The 24,028-nt window shown below is 38.4% G+C and overlaps 1 protein-coding gene across 2 annotated transcripts in view; it reads left to right on the forward strand.

Annotated features, from left to right (window-relative positions):
• MYOM1 (myomesin 1) overlaps nucleotides 1-24,028 on the forward strand; it is a 154,821-nt gene that overhangs the window by 105,130 nt on the left and 25,663 nt on the right. For both annotated transcript variants that reach the window (XM_037060703.1, XM_037060704.1), the window contains 4 exons: nucleotides 966-1,092; nucleotides 3,953-4,137; nucleotides 8,470-8,584; nucleotides 23,665-23,821. In XM_037060703.1, the coding sequence (XP_036916598.1) occupies nucleotides 966-1,092; nucleotides 3,953-4,137; nucleotides 8,470-8,584; nucleotides 23,665-23,821 (584 nt within the window). The remainder of the gene's footprint in view (nucleotides 1-965; nucleotides 1,093-3,952; nucleotides 4,138-8,469; nucleotides 8,585-23,664; nucleotides 23,822-24,028) is intronic.

Here is a 24,028-nt window from a genome sequence, read left to right on the forward strand (position 1 = left end):
TCACTCAGTAAAATACCAAAGGTTTTAGGAGGTCTGTGCTAAAAATGGTAACAAAGACCAAATATGTATATTTTTATTATTAATTACAATATCATAGTCAGGCCCACCAAGGATAATCTAGCTCCCTTTGACTAACTCAAAATTAACTAATTGGGGACCTTAATCATTGGGTTGGCCAAAAAGATCATTTGGTATTTTCCATAAGATGACTCTAGCAGCTCTTAGTTGTCTTTAACTTCATTTGAAACAATTTTGTTAGATTTTATTGTGACAGCTGTCATATCAACGTACTTTAAAAAAACCTTATGAAAATTGGTGAATTTAGTGTAGCCATTTTAATATTGAAGATAGAATAAAATATGCAACATTTTAGCATAATATGCTTTATTTCAAGAAAGGCAAAAATGTAACTGAAACACACAAAAATGCAAATGTTAGTGCAGTGTGTGGGGAAGATGCTGTGACTGATCAAACGTGTCAAAAGTGGTTTGCAAAGTTTTTTGCTGCATGATGCTCCATGGTCAGGTAGACCAGTTGAGGTTGATAGCAATCAAATCAAGACATTGATTAAGAACACTCAACATTATACCACATGGGAAATAGCTGACATACTGAAAATATCCAAAGCAATAGTTATTGGTGAAAATGAAAAACGTGTCTTTGATTTTATGAAAAAACACATATGAACTTTTTGGCCAACTCAATACATCTGAAATACCCATTCTCTTTTGCTATATGATGTAACATAACCTCAGGACTGATACTCCAATACCCTTGCCATATTCTATTGGCTAGAAAGGGGTCACATGTTTCACCCACACTCAAGAAGAGAAGATTAATTACAAAAAGGTATGACTCACTGAAGGTCATTCTAGAGTGTGTCCTACACAGGAAGCAAATAAAATAGTGAACAATTGGAAAAAACAAACCTGAAACATTCACTGTCTGGGATGTTCATGTTGCAGATTAGCAACTTGAAGGAAAACACAGTGTATCAGTTCCAAGTGGCAGCCATGAACATCGCTGGGTTGGGAGAGCCCTCGGCGGTGAGCGAGTGCTTCAAATGTGAAGAGTGGACCATTGCTGTTCCAGGTAAACTGTGACGACCGTGTCTCAGCACTGACACTCTGGTTTCCTCCGACAGAACCTACAGCTTGGAGCTAAATTGAAGTGCTATAGAGATAAGTTCTAAGGGAAATGAATTCTCTTGGTCCTTCTAATTTAGGTAAAATATTTTATAATGCTATTAAATAATAGGTACCAATATAACACTGAGTACAAATTTCTGATGTTTGTATTTCAAATAAATCCTATAGCCCCCCAGCTCAGCCTTTGCATAGAGGAGGGTTGACAGCAGCAACGCAATTTGTGTACCGACGATCATCTAAAAGGAATTCCAGTTGTTGCTTGTGCTTCTTACAGGCTGTTAAAGAGAATCCAATTCATATGACACAGCAAAATTCTTCAAAAACTTATTCTGTATTCTTAGTTCTCATGCATTTCCCCCACTGTTCAGGACCCTCTCATTTGTCAACCAAAATCTCATTCCAGAACCAGGCACTGTGAACTTGACATGCCTGTCTAAGACTTAAGTCTCCACGTATCTCTCTCCACTGATTTCTCCAGACCTTTCTCTCTCTCTCCCTCCCCCTCTCTCTTTCTCTCTCTCCCCCTCTCTCCACTTTTCCCAACTCTGCATCACAATAAAGATCCTGAAACCAGACTGGAAATACTAGTCTTTGGAGATTGTCGTAGAGGGTGGTCGGCTGGGGCTGGGAAGAAATTGAGAGAAGGCAAAAACATTCACCTATGCTTTTAACTCTTGCGTAGCTACAGCACTGAACAAATTCAAAAATTGAATACAAATTTACTAAACTTTTTAAGATTCAGAATTGCAACATTAATGTATTCAATGGATGGTTTTCTTTTGCTTTAAATGGTACTAACTTCAGAGACCCAAATGCTTTAGTTCCACAGGATAACTAAATATTCCCACCTGGGTTTAATATTCAACATGCATAGCAACTGTTACGACACCAGTATCAACCGCCTCAAGACACCAGGCCACACTGGGTACACCGGGTGGGCCAGGCCTGCCCCAGTGCCAACCACCTCCTGTGTCTGAAAACTAGTGCTCTTGGAGAACCATCATTTGGCCTTGAATTAGTGAATGCCCATCCACATCACTTCTCTATCCAGTGTGAATAAAACAATTACAAGATAAACTTAAAAGAAGTTGAAGTGTTTATTCAACTTTAGCAAATACAAGAGGCAGATACATGCCTTTCTTTGTACCTCCTTGAACCCAGTTGATCTTTGTTAAGTTCTTTGTCACCTACACAAAAGCAGGTTTGTTTTTAAATTCTTGCAATTCCTGAATAGAGTTAAAATGGGAGTGACTGGAGATAGAATTTCTGCGCAGACCTGTGGAAACTGTTTTGATGGAAAGATACAGTTTGCAAGAGAGGTTGCAGGATGAGAGCTCTGAATTCAGAGGAGAAAGGAAGGGGACAGTCCCCTCGCCCACGATGTCTTGTTCCTCAGATCCGCCCTGGACTCACTGAGTGGTGTGGGGCCAGCCATAACTCAAGAAAGCTCTTACAGAAGAGAGCATTCAGAATGTTTTGTCATTCCTTTGTTTTACAGATGAAGAAACTGAGACTTGGGTTAAATGATACCCAGAAGGTCACCCAGGGAGGAAGTGGCAGTTAAGATTGGAAACTAAGACTTCTTATTCCTAGACGAGAGGGACTAGGAAGCAGCAGAACCGCATTCCTTCTCGTTGAGCAAAGGTGGTGTTACCCGTCTGACTGCCTCACTGAGGATGACACAAGAAAATGGTCATAGAAGCCCTTTGCAAAATAGAGCATGTCACATCCGGTGTAAACTATTGGTGTTATTATTTAAACCTATTTCCGTACAACGTGTCATCAGAGGACAAGGATGACACATATTTGTGACTCTTAAGCCAAAGTAAAATACCCAACAAATATTGAACTATCGATTGCAAAATGCCAAAGCATAGCATGATACAGTCTGTGCTTACAGTTGGCCTTCAGGCCACTAGGAGTCAGATCAGGTCATTTTGATCGGCTGGTTAGAAATCAGTTGTTATTTCTTTTTAAGGAAAATAAATAAATGTATCACCTGCATAGCAGATGGTGGTCATGCAAAGATAAATCACTTAGTAGTTTGGACTCTCCCAAGAGTATGAAGAACATACATGCAGGGAGAACATTCTGGCTTTCTTTCTTAACAAGCTGATCTAGCTACTTGGCTTCTTTGAGCTTTCTGTTAATTGTCTTAAGAATAAATAAGATAAATGAATGCAAACTACCTGGCAGTGTTGGCACAGGTTCAGAGTCCACAGGATTGAAAGTTCTTTGTAAACCATAAACTATAACTATAGTTTCTTTTTACCCCTATGTAGGATTATATGTTTTACAGGAAAAGTTTTCCTCCAGTGGAGAGTTATTTTGCAATATATTCTTTTTTACTTTGTAAGAAATATTACGATCAGATGCCACCAAACAGAGTTTTTTCTTCATGCTAATTTGAGATTTGGGAGAATTTTCAGGTTATTATCCAAAAGGAACCTGAGATTGAATCTTCAACCAAATTAAACTGTTCTGATAAAAGATGAGGGGCACAGGCCTGAGGACACCCTGAAGGAAACTTTCATCCAGCCTCTGAGGAGGGTCATACACAGACCTTCCACCTGCTGCCGTAAGGGTCTTAGTGGAGTGGTGTAGAGCTGTTGAAGAAACTTGGTATGAAATGACTACAAAATACCTACTTCCACAGAAATAATAGGTTCAAAAAAAAAAAGAAGAAAGAACACCAGCATCAGATTCAGCTATAAAACCTTAAATGTGGTTCTAGATTTACACATACTTGAGGCTTTTTAATCTGTATTACGATTTTTATGCATTGGTCTCTCTGTCTTTCTCAGGACCACCGCACAGTCTCAAGTACAGTGAAGTCAGGAAAACCTCCCTGGTTCTGCAGTGGAAGCCTCCCATCCACTCTGGACGGACTCCAGTCACCGGTTACTTTGTGGACATGAAGGAGGCCAAGGCCAAAGATGACCAATGGAGAGGACTCAATGAGGCGGCTATTAAAAACAAATACCTAAGGGTAAGGGGATACTCGTAGTTTGAGAAGCCTGTTTAAAAGAAAAAGGGCTCTTCTAATGATACCAACTTTAAGTTAGCAAAGCAAAACAACATCTCTGCTCCTGTCTGCATCATACATTGGGCTCTTGGTAAGGTTTCATTTGGCAGTGGTTGGGGTTTGGGGATAATTCTTATGCTTAAAACAATTTGGTTACATTTAACCTGAATTCCTAGCCTAACTTTGGAAAATATCTACGAGTTCCCTTCGATCTTGTCTTTCCCTTCTGGCCTTCGCTTACCTACTTCATATTTTTGTTACTCACAGCCTTATGACATTTTTACTTACCATTCCTCAAAGGTAACCTTGTTCCTACCTCTATTTTTTTGAAGGTGGTTTTTTATTTGAGGGCCTATTATTATAGGATTCATGCCAGCAAGCCTTTAGCTGCTGATTCTTTTGAGTCCCGCCCTGTCTCACTTAACCTGCTCCCTCACGCTTGTGCTCATGTGAGCTCTTAGAGGCCAGCACAACCGGTTCACTCAACTCTTGACCTTATCCTCACCCTTACCCATGTCATTGCCTTCCAGATTTCTCTAGTGTTCAAATTGAACCAGTTTCTAACCTTATCTACCAAAGACTGTTCTGGTAACGCCACTGAATCTCTCACTTGTACCAAATGGAAATCTCAAAAAAATGTTTTCTTTTATTGTCAGCAGAACCAGAGAACCTGAGAATCAGGCCCACAGTAGGGCCTCAGAAACTGGGGCAGTATGATTCTAGTTCTTATTACCCACAATTCAGTGTGGTTTAACCAGACATACAAAAAGCTGAATGCTGCGTTCAGTGGCCCATCTGTTGGCACAACAGGTCACTGCCTTGAGGGTGGGCCTTGGGACATATGCCTGGTCTAAATGGTCTCTCCCACCAACCTGCCACTAGGGACTAAGGTTTATACCATGTGGCAGCTGTGCTCTGGACTTAAGGTATTTATAGTCCCCATAAAAAATGTAAATATATCCTTCAGGAGAAATGACCCTTAAACCCAATATGCCATCAACTCAGTTTAGCATATGCCAGTGAGCTCTCTACCCCTTACAAAACCTTGAGATAAGGAAAATCATGGGGACAAGCAAAGGTCAAGGAAAGTCTGGAGCCTGGGATGCTGCTTAATTGTTCAGATGAGTCAGGAGGCCTCTAGATGCAACCCCCCCAAAGGCCAGTGTAAAGTGAAGGACAGACCCATCGTGGATGGTGGTGTAAGTGTTCACGGCCAGATGTTCTCTAAATCAGTCTGCCACAGCACAGGCTCCCAAGAGCCTGAGGTTGGACCTGACTGGGGTGAAGCAAAGCAGGAGCGAGAAGCCAAACAAAAAGGACCAAGCGCCACCAAAAAAATGGGCCGGAAAAAATAGAGTTAAACACATCAAAGAAAAGTTAATGTCACTCATTAAAAATAAAAAGACAAAAAGGAAAGGCAAATTTGGGGGAGAGAGAAGAAAGAGACTGAGGTGGAGTGTGCCTAAAGGTGAACTTTCTGTAAGGAAATTATCTTAGAGTTTAGCCAGTTATTATAGTGAAAATACAATTATTGATTTTTCTGATTATAAAACTGACACATGCTCATGATAAACAATTCAAACTATGAAGGTATAAAGAAGAAAAACAAAGGTATCCTATAATCACTATATACATTTGATGTAGATTCTCTTTTCCAGATGTCTTATATTCAGAAAACTTTCAAGTCTGAAGTGGATAAACAAATGTACATGTTAAAAAGTTTAGTCTGGCAAACGCAAGTGAGGATGGGAGACACAGCTCCATCAGTGGGAGAACTTCAGCACAGTTGCAGCTGGAGCGTGTGGCTTCTCCTGGAAGCACCCATGTTCACTTCAGCACCACGTCTCTGGGTTCCCAGAGAGAGTTAAAGATGTGTTACTTTCAACCAAAAGGATTGAACCAAACAGAGCTCACTGTTTTCCTCTTATATTGCTAATTACAGCTTGGTGAGACTATAGTGAGAAGCGAGTGAATATCAGAAGGGTAGATGACATGGATGGAGAAGTAAAGGGAATGCAATTCCTTTGGAAATTACAAGGAAGGGGAAAAATCTAAGAAATATTGGTGTGCATAGACTGTGCTTCTCTACTGCTTTAAGGCCAGCAGTCATTGTTGCTGCAGCAATGACGGAGTGGAAGGATGTTATTGTCATCCCAGTGACTAGACACTAGGATGTGGATTCACCTCCTGTGCCATGATGCAAAAATCTGACTCACAGCTACATGTGACCTAAGTGACAGGTGCCAATGCAGCAAGCACCTGGCAACTGGTCTATTTTTTCCACAACAAGGAAATGTGTCTGTTCCTTTCTGTAAATCCACACTTGCCTGGCATTATTTCTAAACGAAAAAATTTAAATACATCAAACTCTGTGTATTTAGTCAGTACCTATAGTCAAGTTCATTTACAGACCAAAATTTGTTTCAAAACTCTATTAGCTACAGTGAAAGCTATCACTGCATAGTGACATTCCATTATCATACACAGAATACAATTAAAGAGTTAGACTAACAACCTAACCATTTAATATATAGCACCCTCTGTGTGTATTTAGAAGACCCCAAATAGCCTCAGCAATCTTGAGAAAGAAGAAAAAAGTTAGAGGAATTACACTACCTGATATTAAACTATACTATAAGGCCATAGTAACAAAAACAGCATGGTATTCTCACAAGAACAGGCATATAAATCAATGGAACAGAATAAAGAACCCAGAAATAAACCCACACCTTTATGGTCAATTAATATTTGAGAAAGGAGGCAAGAACATACACTGGAATAAAGACAGCAGATTCAAAAAATGGTGTTGAGAAAATTGGACAGATATGTGCAAAAAAACGAAACTACATTGCCTTCTTACACCATGCACAAGAATAAACTCAAAATGGGTTAAAGGCTCAAATGTAAGACCCCAAACCATAAAAATTCTAAAGGAAAGCATAGGCAGTAAACTGACATCACTCTTAATAATATTTTTTCTGATATTTCCTCGGGCAAGGAAAACAAAGAAAAAAATAAACAAATGGGACTACATCAAATGAAAAAGTTTTTGCACAGCAAAGGAAACCATCAACAAAGTAAAGAAAAACACTGAATGGGAGAACATATTTGCCAATGATACATCTGATAAGGGGTTAATATCTAAAATTTATAAAGAACTCATAAAACAACACCAAAAAAATAAACAGTCCAATTAAAAACAGGCAAGTGATCTGAATAGGCATTCTCCAGAGAGGAAATGCAGATGGCCAACATGCACATGAAAATATGCTCAATGTAACTAATCATCAGATAAATGCAAATTAAACCACAATGAGATATCACCTCACACCTGTCATAAGGGCTGTTATCAATAAATCAACCAGCAACAAGTGTTAGCCAGGATGTGGAGGTAAGAGAACCCTTCTGCACTGTTGGTGGGAATGCAGATTGGTCCAGCCACTGTGGGAAACAGTATGGAGTTTCCTCAAAAAATTAAAAGAGAACTGCCTTATGACCCAGTGATTTCACTTCAAGGAATATATCCAAAGAAACCCAAAACACTAACTCAAGAGAATATATGCACCCCTACATTCATTTCAGTGTAATTTAAAATAGCCAAGATTTGGAAGCAGCCCAAGTGCCCATCAATAGATGAGTGGACAAAAAATTTACACAATGGAATACTACTCAGCTGTAAAAAAGAAAGAGGGAAATCTTATCTTTTGTGACAGCCTGGATGGACCTAGAGAGTGTTATGCTGTGTGAAATAAACCAGTCAAAGAAAGACAAATACCATATGATTTACTTATATGTGGAATCTCATGAACAAAATAAACAAAATAGAAATGAACTCACAGTTAAAGAAAACAGACTGTCAGCTGTCAGAGGGGAGGGGAAATGGGGGCTAGGTGAAAAAGGTGAAGGGATTAAGCGAAACAAATAAACAATCAAAAACCCTCATAGAAACAGACAACAGTTTGGTGATTACCAGACGGAAAAGGAGGTGGAGGGAGGTCAAAAAGGGTCAAGAGGGGATAACTGGTGACAGGAAGAGACTGACTTTATGTAGTGAACACACAGTACAACAGACAGATGATATATTATAGAATTGTACACCTGAAACCTATATAGTTTTATTAAACAGTGTCACCCCAATAAATTCAATACAAAGTTGTTTAAAAGAAAAAAATATTTGCATATAAATTAACCCATGCACTTCAAACCTCATTGTTCAACTGTAAGTTATTACAGAGGAAGAGCACTTCTGTTTAAATGACACAAAACACCCATTGCATTTATACCTGTTTCTTTCAGGTGCAAGGCCTCCAGGAGGGTGTCAGCTACGTGTTCCGAGTCCGAGCCATAAACCAGGCAGGTGTTGGCCAGCCATCTGACCTTGCTGGGCCTGTTGTGGCAGAAACTCGTCCAGGTGGGCCTTTGTTCTTTCATTACAATTAATCTCATCTATGTAACATATCAAAGTAACATTCAACCTAGTTTTCTCTGCTTTTCCTAGTTTTCAAAATTATCACTATATAGCTGTTTGAATAATTGATCAGTATGACTTAGGCCATGGCAATCGTTGACGACATCGTAGGAGCCTCAGGACAGGGGTGAGCCGGCTTTGAAGTTGGTCCAGGGTTATTCTGGTTTTTAGTTAAAAACAGGGATGTTCTCGATCAAATTATGGGTCCTGGACTAACTGTTTCAAGCTTACATTCCTGGGATGTTATTTCTCTTACACCATGGCCATAAAGTCCCACAAGAATATCTTTCCAATCACAGGGAAAGCTGGAATAGAGGTTAGCAAGATTTTTAAAATTAAGTTAAACCAGAGGTCAGCAACCTTTTTCTGTGAAGGGCCACACCGTAAATATTTTTGTGTCTCTGGCCATATGTTCTTGTTGCAATATTCAACTCTGCCATGGCACAGAATCAGCGATAGACAATACATAAACCAATGAGCACGGCTCTGTTCCAATACAACTTTCTTGTGCACATTATATACATTATTTAATATAATGTATTATATACATTATAAAATTTGAATTTTAAATAATTTCACACGTTCTGAAATATTCATCTTCTTTTGATTCTTTGCAACTGTTTAAAAATGTGAAAACTACTCTTAGCCTGCAGGCCATAGAAAGAGAAAATGGGTCCAATTTAGCACACAGGCCATAGTCTGCTGAGCCCCCGATTAAACCAACACCACTCCTAACTGAGTCATCTGTGGAGCTGAGGCAGCCCTCACTTCCCAGCTTTAGGTATGCCATGATGGAACTGGGGAAGACAGTCTTTTCCTTTGTTTTTGTTTTTGTTTTATTTTCATTGTTGTTCAAGTACAGTTTTCTGTCTTTTACTCCCATCCCAGCCCACTCCTTTGTTGTGGGGACAAAGTTTACAGTGTTCACTGCAAGCAGTTTCAAAGCACTGTATAATAATTTCTTTTGTCTTATAACCTCTGTTACTTTTCAAAGCTATATATTTCAGTTCATTAAAGCTGCAAGAAGGAAAGTACTGGAAATGAGAGGGGATTAAAAAATGTTAACCAGTTATTTTAAATTTAGATTCATTCTACTCCAAGCACTTTCATTTTAATTTATCCCTATTTTCAGATGGAAATAAAGAGCAGATAAATAATGGAGTATTATTTTTATGAAGAGAAAAGAATGTAAACAGAAAACTCTTCTATTGCTTTATGTTATATGGAAAGTACATCAAATGTATCTTTTGAGGAAATATTTGTTCCTTCCATCTTATTGCTTCGTAACCTGCTTTCAACTACTGTTACAACTACACTCTAGAGCTAGATGGGACAGGGGCGACCTTCTTATGCCCCAGTGTGGTAGGTGTGTCTGGCCGGAGTGCCATATCTCACGTAAGTCCTCTTTGAAAAATTTTATGAGAAAACATAAAAATGCTAGGAACATACATGCCAGGTAAAAAGTTACACACAAAGATATCAGCACACATGTTCCTATAGAAATCAGATTCTTCGCATGCCCACTGTGAGAAAATATAAGGTGGCAAATGGACACGTAAAAGGACCCAACTGCAGAGTCCACCGTTGTAAAAAGAACATTTAAATTACTATAAGAGTAAACTCTCAATCTAGTCATGGGTAAATTAAAAGCATACTTTAAGCAGTAGAATCCAAATGTGATCAACTGAAGAAAGCTTAAATTGATTTATTATTTTCTCACCAGTAGCCTCAGAATGGCAGGTGGCCATGCATGACATAACAAAGTCTTCACTATGAAAGATTTGCCATCCAAAAGGGATCTGCTGTTGAGCTCTGCACTAGAGTTTTGTTTCATTGATCAGGAATAAGACACCAAAAGTCATTTTTTGTGACCAGTTCATTCTAAGAACATAATTACAAACAATAGCTATAGGCATTAACACACTAAACAGCACCAGATTAACCCACTTTGGAACCACTGGACCACAGCCTAGAAAAGACTCCTGGGAGGCACAGAGTCCAGACGTTTCGCCATGGAGGAGCACCAAGGTCCAGGGGGCCCCTGGACTTGTTCCCTATGCAGCATGCACATTTATTCTTGCAACATGTATTTCTTCAGGTGCTGTGTGGGCACCAGGAGTAGAGTCACGTGACATTTGTCATGCATACGAGACACATCATCTAGTGAAAAAGCCAGAGTTTACAACATGGTGCAATGAGAGCTAGAAAGATGTTTCTAGCATAAATATAAAATATTTCCCATAGCTGAATAGGCTATAAAGCTAGGTATTACATTTTTATAACTCATTGGAAAAACTTATATGAAGCCTAAGGTTGTCTGTATGTATTAATTTTGTTAAATACTAGTATATTACTTTTACCCAGATACTTATTTTATGTAACAATGGATGAGAAGAGGGGGGAAGGCATGTTATCAATTTCAAGATTTGGGACGTGAAACTCAGAGGATTATTTCAGGAGAACATCTTTTGGAATGCATTATTAAAATTTCTGATAGAAAATAAAGCTTATCATGTAACAGCAAGCCTCAAATACATCTAACAGGACACGGCAAGTGTAATCTGAATTCCAGTTAAAAGCTAACCTAACCCACTGAGGTTGGTAGGATCACTGGCCTTCCTTTCATGTCCGCAAATAGACGAGCAGGAATAGCCCAGCCACCGCCACAAAGTCTAACACCGCTGGTGATGAGGATCTGGAAAATGGACTAAGGGTGTCATGCTCTACCAAGAAATCTTTTAGCTAAAAATGCCTATAAGAAGAATAAGTTGAAAAATATTTAGTGTATATTTGTTGCACATAAAAGTCACTTTTATTCTTGATAGTTGATATTTATCAAGCAGTATCTGTGTTTATTGAATCAGGCCTGGTATGTAGTTGGAGGCTATGTGAGCCAGATCAGACAGGGGCAAGAAAGGGACCTGCCAAGGTGTGACAGGTGATCTAGAGGGCAACAAATGACTGACAGTACAAGCTGCAGGTGTTCTTACCAGAGAAACACCAGTGGGCATAAGAACCCAGATGCAAGACAGAGTCCCAAGTGAGAACTGGGTTACCGGAAGTTAGGACTTGGTCATCTAGAACAAGGCAGATTAGAAGAACACAGCATTGGACAAAATAATGACCTGGGATTAGGTTGACAACCTACTATCCAAACCAAGTTTCTAAAAACTGGTTAGTGATAGAAGCTGGTAAGGCTGAGAATACAAATGTATGCCCAGTGGCCTAGTGGCAGAGTCTTGAAGGATTCTGAAGAAGGAAGCCAAGCTCACTATTAAATATTAGGTCAACTGATTTAGAAAACTGCTCTTGTGTTTGCTTAATATCTGATCTCTCTCACCCATTAAAACAGGAGTTATCAGCCTTGGCTGCGCATTGGAATCATGCCAAGAACTTTCTGAAACTACTGACTGTATTCCATTCTCCTTTCCAGGCCAATTATATCAGAATCTCTAGTACTGGGCCTGGGCATTTGGTCATTTCTTTGTTTGTTTGTTTAGCACCTTGGGTAACTGTAGCGTAACACCAGCTTGTAAACCGTGCATTAGACTGTGAGCTCCCTCAAAATAGGAACTGTCTTTTCTCTACATACACTGAGAGCCCAGTACCTTTTGTATAGTAGTCATTTATTAAATGAAAAAAAAAATGACTACCACGTTTTAGTGAGTAAGTGTGACTCCGTTTTGAAGCCACAGAACAACTAACTCTAGAAACCTCGTGGTAAACACCCTGCTTATGAAGGGCGTGCTAGGGAGAAGCATCAATGGAGGCTGCAGTGAGGAACCAATGTGGGGAGTGAGCCAGCGGTCCTCATCTTGAATACAGGGGAGCTCTGTATTACTTGTCACTGATTACATTAATTCACTTCCATCTGCTTCTATTCTGTCTCACTCCAGTTTTTAAACATTGCACATGCTCACACACCTGCTTGTACCATGGATGATAAATAATTGAAGCTATGAAATAAAACAAACAAAACAGAAACAAACTCAGATACAAAGTGATGATTGCCAGGTGGGAGGGGGATTTGGGTGCTGAATGAAAAAGATGAAGGGATTAAGAAATATAAATTAAACAGGAATCTAAACAACAAAACAAACAAGCAAGCAAAATACAACCAATGACACTCAAATATGGAACAGGCTGTCAGGGCCCAGAGGGGAGAGGGGAGAGAATCATAGGGGAAAAGGGAATGGACTCACAGGAACAAGTATAAAAGACACATGGACAATAACTAAGGGTGGGGGGTGGAAAGGGGAGGGAGGCGGGGAGCATGGGGTGGGGGGCGGGCAGGGTTGGGATTATAAGACAGAAACCTGTACTTGAACAAGAATTAAATAAAAATTATATTAAAAAAAAAAGAAATATAAATTAGCCCTGGCTGGTGTAGCTCAGTGGATTGAGCACGGGCCTGCGAACCACACGATCACAGTTCGATTCCCAGTCAGGGCGCATGCCTGAGTTGCAGGCCAGTTCCCAGCAGGGGACTCACAAGAGGCAACCATACATTGGTATTTCTCTCCTTCTCTCCTTCCCTTCCCCTCTAAAGATAAATAAATAAAATCTTTAAAAAAAAGAAGTATAAATTAGCAGTTATAAAACAGCCATGGGGATGTAAAGTACAGCATAAAGAATAGAGTCAATAATATTGTAATAACTATATATGGTGCCAGGTGGGTACTAGACTTATCAGGGTGATTACTTAGTAAGTTTTATAAATGTCTAATCACTGGAGTGTATGCCTGAAACTAACATAATATTGAATATCAACTCTAATTGAAAAAATTTAAAAGCTCATAAAACTGATCCATTAATGCTGGTGTAAAAGACTAAATTATATGAGAAAGAATTCTCATATCAGATTATGAAATGCATGGGAACATAAACAGTTTTCTGTGATTTTATTTCAGCTTTTTCATTTTATTTCTTAAAAAATATTTCTTTTAAGAGGGGAGGTAAAAATAAGACAGGATTCGTTTCCAAATAGTCTATTTTAGCCCTGGGTCACGGCAAGCCGAGAGGGACTATTAAAATGCCATTCCACACAGTATCCCTCTGTATCCATGTTAAGGATTTATTTAGGATTGGACAGCTGACTAGAGACAACTCTTCTCAAATCCTTTTCAAACTGAAGTATTCTTTTTCATTTCTGTAGTCAAATCTCCTGCGCTTTTAACTGAATTCTTCATGTTCTTGAGCCGACTCAAAGCCGGCTGCTTTTTGAGAAAATCTAAGTCTTGACAAATTTTGGTCTACTTTTCCAGCTCAGCTCTACGGAGAAGTAGGACAGCCTTTCCTTTAGATGAGAATATCCATAGGGATCCCTTTACTTTGACAGGAGACCATTAATGGCTACCCCCTACCTGCTAAGTGTATGAACCATTTTGATCATATATTAATCAGTTTTAGAGCACGTGACTCTTCAGACATTTCAGCCACAAATTGACAGCTGCTCAATGTTGGGCAAAAACTCAGTTAGGGCACGGGACATTCTAAGAAGAAAATTTGAGGGTTCTGTAGTGACACCTGTCTCACTCTGAGCCTGCACCAGGTTCGTTTCCACAGGTATTGTCAGACGGGTTAGGCCGAGGCCCACAGAAAGGCTGTCATTTATGTTGCTCTTGTTTTTTCTACAGTGTTTATAAAAAGAACCATTTATTTGCATGTCTTATGTATTTTTAAAAGTTGCAATAGAATTTTTGCACACTGTGTATTCTGAACCCTTTTATTTAAGAAATTCCACTATTGATTTCCTGAGATTTTAATATGTGGCAAAACTGGCTCGCCCAGATTACCAATCTGCATACTGCCCTTCTTATACAAAGAGAAATCTACATTCCAAAATGTTCTTCCATTTCACATACAAACATCCCTGAGCTAATTTTTAAATTGTTTTCTATACTTTGGAATTTTCCAAGAGATTTTTTTCTGTTTTAAACTTCTCTCACTTATTCTTTGTCATCCCAAGTATTTTCAAGGTTTTTCCTAAAACACCTTTTTTCTCTTTGTAAACCCAGAAGGTTGAAAGTGTCTCCTTTTTTTTTTTTCAAATGCAACTTCAATTTCCCATTCTAGGTATTATTGTAGAATACTTAGTCTACTAAGTCATTCTTTAAAACACCTTTATTCAAAGAACTATGTTAACAAATCAATTAAAACTTGACAATAACAGAACTCTTCGAATTTGAACAGCCTATTGAAAGAGTGTCCTGGTTGGCATGGCTCAGTGGGTTGAGTGCCAGCCTGTGAACCAAAAAGTGGCAGGTTCGATTCCTGGTCAGGGCACATGCCTGGGTTGTGAGCCAGGTCCCCAGTTGGGGCAATGGATTGATGTTTCTCTCCCTCTCCTTCCCTCTCCCTCCTTTCCCCTCTCTCTGAAAATAAATAAATGAAATCTTTAAAAAAAAAGGAGTCTGATAGTATCAGCATTGTAATTCATGTGACAAATAGGCAATAAGCTTGTTGCATTGATCATTTTAAGACAATAATCCTGTCTTATGTTTACAAAGTGATATTGTTTAAACTGCATTTTTTCTTTACAACATAGCATTAAGTTATTTTGACTAAACATTATTTTCTAATGAGAATTGTTACAGTTCAAGAAATATGCTTAAATAACTAATATTTAAATTATTTTCAATAAATTTCATTTCTCAAAATCTTGAGATTTTAAAGGATGCTTTCAGCCAGTTGACAGAATAATTGATTTGTCAGAAAGGAGATCAAACTTTGCCTTCTGAGTATAAAATCAAGTAGGAAACCCACTCTGCCTAGAATATTTTCTTTATGGCTACTTTTATTTTACTTTATCTGTTTATCAAAATATCAGTGTTACACTTAAGCTTTACTACAAGTTCCAGTAAAATAAATATTACAAATCTGAACTGACATTTTTCTTTTAAATCTGTTTTTTCAACCCAGCCACTGGCACAAATAAATATGTATGGAAAATATGGAAGAAAAAAATTCCTGACCTTGTAGAATTTAATGCTACTCAAAATAAGCAACCAGTGCAACTTTCTGAAAAATTAAAATCTAATCAAAAGCTCATCTTAAGTATTTGATTTTTAAAACAGAAGTGTCAGATATAATTTTAATTTTTTAATTTTTTTCACTTTCTTTAAATAAATCAACCAATAGCACTCATCATAGCCACAATTATGTGTACATAAATTGAAGAAGTGTCCCTGCCTCTCTTTCCTATCTACTATAGATATTGTCTTCCATGTGCTGATTTGACACAATTAATCAAGAAAAGCTTCACAGATGAGAAAAAGTCTCTTATATACTAGTTGACATCATATCCAATCCCTACTTCTTTTGTCTTTCCTAGAAATTACTTATTTTTTATTAATTTTTAAACATTTTATTTTATTTTTATTTTTTAAATTATTTTTTTATCGTTCAGTTAAGACAGTTGTCTGTATTTTTCCCCACCCCACCCCCAAACCCACCTCCCTCTCTTGCTTCCACCCTCCTCCTTGGTTTTGTCCGTGTGTCCTTTATAGTAGTTCCTGAAAACCCATCTCCCCTCTGTCCCCTCCCCCTTCTCCTCAGGCTGTTGTTAGATTGTTCTTATTTTCAATGACTCTGGTTAGGGACAAATGCCACATGATCTCACTTTTAACTGGAACACAATCAACAAAAGAAAAAAAGCAAAAGAAATTACTTATTTTTAAATTACAAATTCATAGGTTTAGGTGGAAACACATATATTGCCTGGCATTTTAAAATTAACACCTTTTGTTTCATTTTCTATATTTATAGAAGATGTCCGATTACTTTACAAAAATTAGTTTTCCAGAATAACTGAATAAGACAGCTCTGTATTCTTTTAGTAACTAGGCAACCGAGACGACAGCTAAGCAGGGGTTTTCTGTTCTTCGAGTTACATAGGTTTGAAACCAAATTTGGTCATTTAGAAACCTGCAGAAATTATGTATTAAATAGTCAGTTGTTCTATTTACTTCAGAATTTAGTGCTGAAGCATCCTTTTAAGACTTTTTGGTGAAAATTCTGACAAAATAGATTGCACACTTCAGTGCATACTTTTCAACCTTATTGGATGCAATGTATTTAATCTTATTTAGCTTTTCTTGTTTGACTCAGAGCCATTAGTGCCAACCTTATGTATTGCACATTGTTACAATAAATATAGTGATGCCCTGGCCCATTGGCTTGGTTGGTTGGAGTATCATCCCGTACAACAAAAGGCTGAGGGGTTAATCCCCATTGAGCACACACACCTAGGTTGAGAATTTGATTCCCAGTCAGGGTGGGTACAGGAGGCAGCCCTCCAATATTTGCCGCATCAAGGTTTCTCTCCCTTCCCCTCTCTGTAAAATTTAACAAAAATATCCTTGGATGAGGATTTTTTAATAAAATTTTTAAATTAAAAATAAATAGATAAATAAGTAAATACAGTGATGTCTCATGGGGTGAGGAGCCATTTGTACCTCTGTGAAATAATGTCTTTGGGCTTACTTTTTAGTTTTCTACCCCTGTCTTGCTATCATTTTTTTTTTTATTCTCAGTGTGCCTGCTAATAGTAGCCTCTTACTTCCCTCATTTTAGGGTTTAATCTACTGAGAGAACCAACCAGCTAGGCCTGTTAGAATCTTCTCAAGCTAAGCATAGCTTCCAAGTGACAGTTTATGGGGTTCTCCATTGGGTTTCCAGAAATACCACTAATGTATAGACTTTGTCACATCAGCACCAGCTCTTGGAGATGTGTTTTGCTTACTTCTTGGTTTTAGGAAAGATTCCAGGTGGGTGAGGTCTTAGAACACAAAGGTTATCCATGGAACTGGAGAAAGACTAAGCTAATTATATTGTTTAGAGTCTTTCAGTTCTTAACCTAAGGAATATTTGTTCTGTATAGTATAATATAATTAATATTAATATAATATAATATAACGTAACATAATATAAAATATACAGCAAACATATGGATGATTCACTTCCTTTTAAGAGGGATTACAACTCTGACTAATGTTGCTCAGTCGGTTGGCCATAGTCCCACAAACCCACAGTTACCAGTTCAATTCCTGGTCAGAGAACATGCCTGAATTTCAGGCCAGGTCCCCAGTTATGGGTGTGTGAGAGGCAACCGATTAATGTTCCTCTCACACATGGATCTTTCTCTATCTATTTCTCCCTCCCTTCCCCTCTCTCTAAAAAATGAATAAATAAAATCTTTAAAAAATAAAAATAGACAACTTCCTAAATCTTCTCAAACATCAGCAGTGGCCTCAGTGATCCCCAGGCCTGAAACTAGCAGCAGACAGCCTAGATTCATGGCTTGGCTTTGCCTGGAAATCTTCAAGCTCAGCACAAGTAGCAGCCATCTCAGGTTGCTTTATAGCTTGAGCAAAGTGGATGAAGGCAAAATACAGCTGGGGACTGACCTCGGCCTGCACTATCTGGGAAACCCCAGGGCCGGCACACCCAGTGGGCAGCCACAGACCATGTTGGAGCACCACCACCCTGCCCCTGCACAGCTGATCCTCCACCAATGGCAGAGGGCAGTGGTAAGTGGTCATAGCCAATCATTGCAGGTTACTGGCCTGGGTAAATCCCTCCCACTTATCTGCTAGCAGTAACCAAAGCTCAACTATAAGAGTAGGGTGTACTAAACCCACACAAAGGGCACACCTCAAATACTAAGCTTGGGTGATAAAGGAGGCTGTGTCACTGGACCCTATAGGACACCTACTATGTTAGACTACACTTCCAAGACAAGGATTCAAAGCAGCTCTATCTAATACATAGAGACAAACACAGGGAGGCTGCCAAAACAAGGAGACAAAGAAACATGGCCCAAATGAAAGAATAGATGAAAACTCCAGAAAAAGCTAAATGAAATGGAGATAAGCCGTCTATCAGATGCAGAGCTAAAAGCACTGGTTATAAGGATACTCAATGAACTTTGTGAGGACCTCAACAGCATAAAAAGATCCAGTCAGAAACAAAGAATCCACTAATTAAAATAAAGAACAATTTACAGGGAAATAATCTATAGAAGAGTGAATTAAGCCAAGAATCAAATCAATGATTTGGAACATAAGGAAGCGAAAAACAACCAACCAGAACAATAAGAAGAAAAAAAGAATTCAAAAAAATGAGGATAGTACAAACAGCCTCTGGAGCACCTTCAAGAGGTCCAACATTTGCATCATAGGGGTACCACAGGGAGAAGAGAAAGCAGTAAATTGGAAATCTGTTTGAAAAAATAGTGAAAGACAACTTTCCTAATTTGGTGAAGGAAGTAGACAATTTCAGAAAGCACCAAGAGTCCCAAACAAGGTGGATGTGAAGAGGTCCACTGCAAGACACACCATAATTAAAATGGCAACAATTAAAGATAAAGAGAGGATCTTAAAAACAGGAAGAGAAAAGAAGTTGATTACCTACAGGGGAGTTCCCATAAGACTGTCAGCTAAATTCTCAAGAGAAACTTTGCAGGCTGGAAGGGTTTGGCAGAAATATTAAAGTCATGAAAAGCAGAGACCTACAGCCAAGATTGCTCTACCCAGCAAAACTATCATTTAGAATCAAAGGACAGAGATAAAGCTTCCCTGACAAGAAAATCCTAAAGAGCTCATCATCACCAAACCATTACTATCTGAAATGTTAAAGGGACTTATTTAAGAAAGATAAGTAGATCAAAACTATAGACAATAAAATGTCAAAACCATATGTCTATCAACAATTGACTCTAAAAAACAAACTAAGCAAACAAAAAGAACAGACAGAATCATGGATACAGAGAGCATTTTGATGGTTGCTAGGTGGGAGTGGCGTGTAGGGGAGTGGGTGAAGATGTGAGGGAATTAAAAAATACAAATAGGTAGTTCTAGCATAGCCATAGGTATGTAAAGTACAGTATAGGAAATGGAGTAGCCAAAGGACTTATATGCATGACCCACGGACATGAACAATAGCGGGGGGATTGCCTGAGGCAGGATAGGGTGCTGAGTGGAGAGAGGCAAACGGGAATAATCAGGATAATTAAGAACATAATGAGTAAAATATAAGTTAAAAACATGCAGAAAAAAATAAAAAGCATTATAGATAAGCAATGAATGATTAATATGAACTGCTATGTCTTCAAAATGAGTATTATACAAATAGCAGGAAGTTCAGTTAATGCCCATCACTTGTTTTCCTCTTTATGCCAATACAGATGTACAGAAAACTTCTGATGTATAGTCTGCCTGTGACTCAGTCACGCTGTGTAAATATAACACTCTCTAATCCTCAGCATGCTTAGGGGTTAGTCTTTTCTTAAGTTTTAATTAGAGTCCTTGTTCTCTATTGTTATACAACAGTGGGTTGTGAGGATTAGTCATATGTTACTGGGACTAGAAAGAAAACATGGTGAGCAACTTCCAATGGAGTAGAAACAGCCCCTGAAAAGTAATATACCTAGACATTTCACTTAAGAGACAATTAATTGGTTTTTTTTGGGGGGGGGAGCTTCACCGTATTAATTTTTTGACAGTTATTTATTTATTTTTTATTTAATTATTTTTCAAGTACAGTTTTCTGTCTATTACTCCCATCCCATCCCACCTCCCAAGCTCCCCGCCTCCCTCCCATTTCCACCCTTCTCAGTTGTTGTCCATGTATCCTTTATATATGTTCCTCTCAATCCCTCCCCTATTTCCCCTGAAATTCCCTCCCCTCTCCCCTCTGGTCACTGTCCCCCTGTTCTCTATTTCAATGTCTTTGGTTATATTTTGCTTGCTTGTTTGTTTTGTTAAGAAACAATGAATTTTTAACTGATCATAATTTCCTTTTATTCATATAGCCAAATATGAAAATAACTTTGTTTTTTAAAAAGTAATGTTAAAAATCTCCTAGAATTAGTGTTCTCTACACTTCCAATGTGTTAAAACTCCATTTATAAATGAAGGACTCACTGCTATCACTAAGGACACAAATTAGATCAACTGCCAGGCTTAGGAACCAAGGCCCTCATATCACTGCTCATTCTTTGGAACTCATGTTTTTTTCCGGCTTCCTCTGAATGAAATTTTGAAGTTTTTTCTCCCTGACAAGTTCTACTGGGTGGTAGGCCAGGATGCTGGCTTCTCATGGTACACTCTAAAGAGAAAAACTTCAATCCCTTGGGAAGTATTGTATCTTTTGAGGGAAAATGTGCTTTTTAAAAAAATAAAGCTACGTCTTTTTGAGATCAAATATAATGTATTTTTCCTAATACATGGAAACAAACCAAGTTTATACTGGTAATTGCATGCATGTCAATTTAAGAAGAGTATTTTACCTTTCAGTTTAAGAAGAGCATTTTACTGATGTAGATATGAACATTTTATCTGCTGTACAAACTCTCTTTGAATTGCTATATTACATGTAGGTTCAATTTTTTATAACTCTCACAAGTAAAAGAACTCAAGACATTAACAGAACTGTTTCCTTTTAAAATCTAAAGACCAATCTTCTTGAAACATAGATCTCTTTACATTTAACTTCCTATACAGTTCATTAAAAGTCATTTCTGGGCTGCTGTTGTTCCTATCCTGAGGGGCCTCTTTAGATCGATTTATGATTGCCTGATTAGCAGAACAAGTTTTCATATATTTCTCTATTCTTAAATGACTTACAAAATTTGAGCTTGTGAATATAGGCCATTCTTGGCATCTCCACTTTCTTCCCTTTGATTTCCTTTTGGTTTTCTTATTTCTTATCTGACGTTTACTGATGATGAGTTGGATATGGATGTTTTTAAAGCAAAGTCTTAAATTAGGTTCTGATAAGGACCAATCAGTTTTCCTTCCCAATGCTGCCCTTTCCCCCTTATTTATAAAATCAACCCAGTCCCATAATTGAGCCGTCAGTCATGTCAACCAATTTTATTCATGCCCAAACAATACTTTCCATGATGTTGACTCTAAGTAACATGACATGTTTATTTAATCCCCTGCTACAGAGAAGGTAGGCCTCCAGCAAGATGGAGGCATAGGTAGATACCCTTTGCCTCCTCACACAACCAAAAGAAGGACAACAACAAATTTTAAAACAAGTCATAACCAGAACTGCCAGAAAATTGAACTGTATGAAAGTCCGACAACCAAGGAGTTCAAGAAGAAACATTCATCCAGACTGGTAGGAGGAGTGGAGATGGGCAGCTGGAGCTGAGAGGACTTGTGGCAAGATGGCAGTTGGCAGACTGGGAGGTCCCACATTCGTGTGAGGATAAATCAAGGGGAACAACTGTGGAGCAAGACAGACCAAGCAACCTATGGTTCCAGAACGGGAAAATAAAGCCTCAAAACCTCTGACTATATAGTTCTGTGGGAGATGCAGCAGCAGGAGAAACTCCCAGCCTCAACAAGAGAGTTCATTGCAGAGACCCACAGGGTCCTAAATAGTACACAAACCCACTCACCCAGGAATCAGCACCAGAAGGGCCCAATTTGCTTGTGGAAAGCAGGGCAAGTGACTGAAAGGTGGCAGAGAGCTGAGCAAGTGTCATTAATCCCTGTCAGATCCCTCTCCTACATACAGTACCACAATGCAGTGAAACAGGTTGCCTGCCCTGGCAAATACCTAAGGCTCCACTCCCTACAACATAACAGGCTGGCCAAGACAAAAATATATTTTCCAAATGAAAGAACAGATCAAAACTCCAAAAATAGAGGTAAGTGAGGAAGACATAGCCAACCTATCCGATGCAGAGTTCAGAACACTGGTAATCAGGATGCTCGCAAAAATGGTTGAGTATGGTTGCAAAATAGAGGGAAAAGTGATGGCTATGCAAAGTTAAATAAAGAAAAATATGCAGGGAACCAACAGTGACAGGAAGGAAACAAGGACTCAATCAACGGTTTGGAGCCGAAGGAAGAAATGTACATTCAACCAAAACAGATGGAAAAAACAAGAATTTGAAAAGAGGAGAGGACAACTTTAAACATTCCAACATCCGAATCCTAGGAGTGCCAGAAGGAGAGGAGGAAGAGCAAGAAATGGAAAGCTTATTTGAAAAACATAATGAAGGAGAACTTTCCCAATGTGGTAAAGGAAACAGACTTCTAGGAAGTCCAATCCCAAAGAAGTGAGCACATACCAAGGCATATCATAATTACATTATGATTATGATCTCTCCAAGATTAAAGACAAGGAGAGAATCTTAAAAGCAGCAAGATAAAAGGAGACAGTTATCTACAAAGGAGTTTCCCTAAGGCTATCGGCTGATTTCTCAAAACAAACTGTACAGTAAGAAGAGGCTAGAAAGAAGTATTCAAAATCATGAAAGGCAAGGACCTACATCCAAGATTGCTCTACCCAGCAAAGCTTTCATTTAGAATGGAAGGGCAGATAAAGTGCTTCCCAGACAAGGTCAAGTTAAAGCACTGCTCCATCACCGAGCCCTTATTATATGAAATGTTAAAGGGACTTATCTAAGAAAAAGAAGATGATCAAAGATATGAACAACAAAATGACAACAAACTCACAACTATCAACAACTGAACCTAAAAATACCAAAACAAAAACAGAGGCAAACTAAACAAACTAGAACGGGAACAGAATTACAGAAATAGAGATCACATGGAAGGTTATCAGTGGGGGGAGGGAGAAAATGGGGGAAAGGTACAGTGAATAAGAAGCATAATTGCTAGGTACAAAATAGATAGGGGAGGTTAACAATAGTATAAGAAAAGGAGAAGTCAAAGAATTTATATGTACAATACATGGACATGAACTTAGATGGGGAAATGCTGGTGGGAAGCGAGGGTAAAGGGCAGAGGGGAAGAAAGGGGAGAAATGGGACAACTGTAGTAACATCATCAATAAAATATATTTTTTTTAAAATTCCCTGCTACAGTATAAAATTTGAATTGTAAGGCAGATTGTCAGTCACAGCAAACAGCTGGGGCTTTTCTCTTGCACAAGCTCAGAGCCCTGCTTTAAGGCTAAATAAAGTACAGGATCTCAATGAATTCTTACTTGCTTGGTTTTTACCAGAAAATACCAATGCCTCTTTTTCCTTCTTATTCTAGGAACCAAAGAGGTTGTTGTAAATGTGGATGATGATGGAGTCATTTCCTTGAATTTCGAATGCGATCAGATGACTGCAAATTCTGAGTTCATCTGGTCCAAAGATTATGTATCCACTGAGGATTCTCCACGTTTAGACATTGAAAGCAAAGGCAACAAGTATGGACTGTTTCGATCATAATCATGGGTTTCCTTTTCATGATAAGAGGATGAAGTAAGCTCTTTGCTTTCCATTTTAAATACTTGATATAAGGGGATGGATCACAAGTATTTTATATCTGGTAATGTAAAGAGCAATAACCAGTATGAACCTTAAAAAAAATTCTTATAAAGTTCTTTTTACATTTTTCCATTTAAAGTGCTCTC

This window comes from Sturnira hondurensis, unplaced genomic scaffold (genome assembly GCF_014824575.4).
Source record: "Sturnira hondurensis isolate 20B ecotype Veracruz unplaced genomic scaffold, ASM1482457v3 Scaffold0012467, whole genome shotgun sequence".
Taxonomy (NCBI): Eukaryota; Metazoa; Chordata; class Mammalia; order Chiroptera; family Phyllostomidae; genus Sturnira; species Sturnira hondurensis.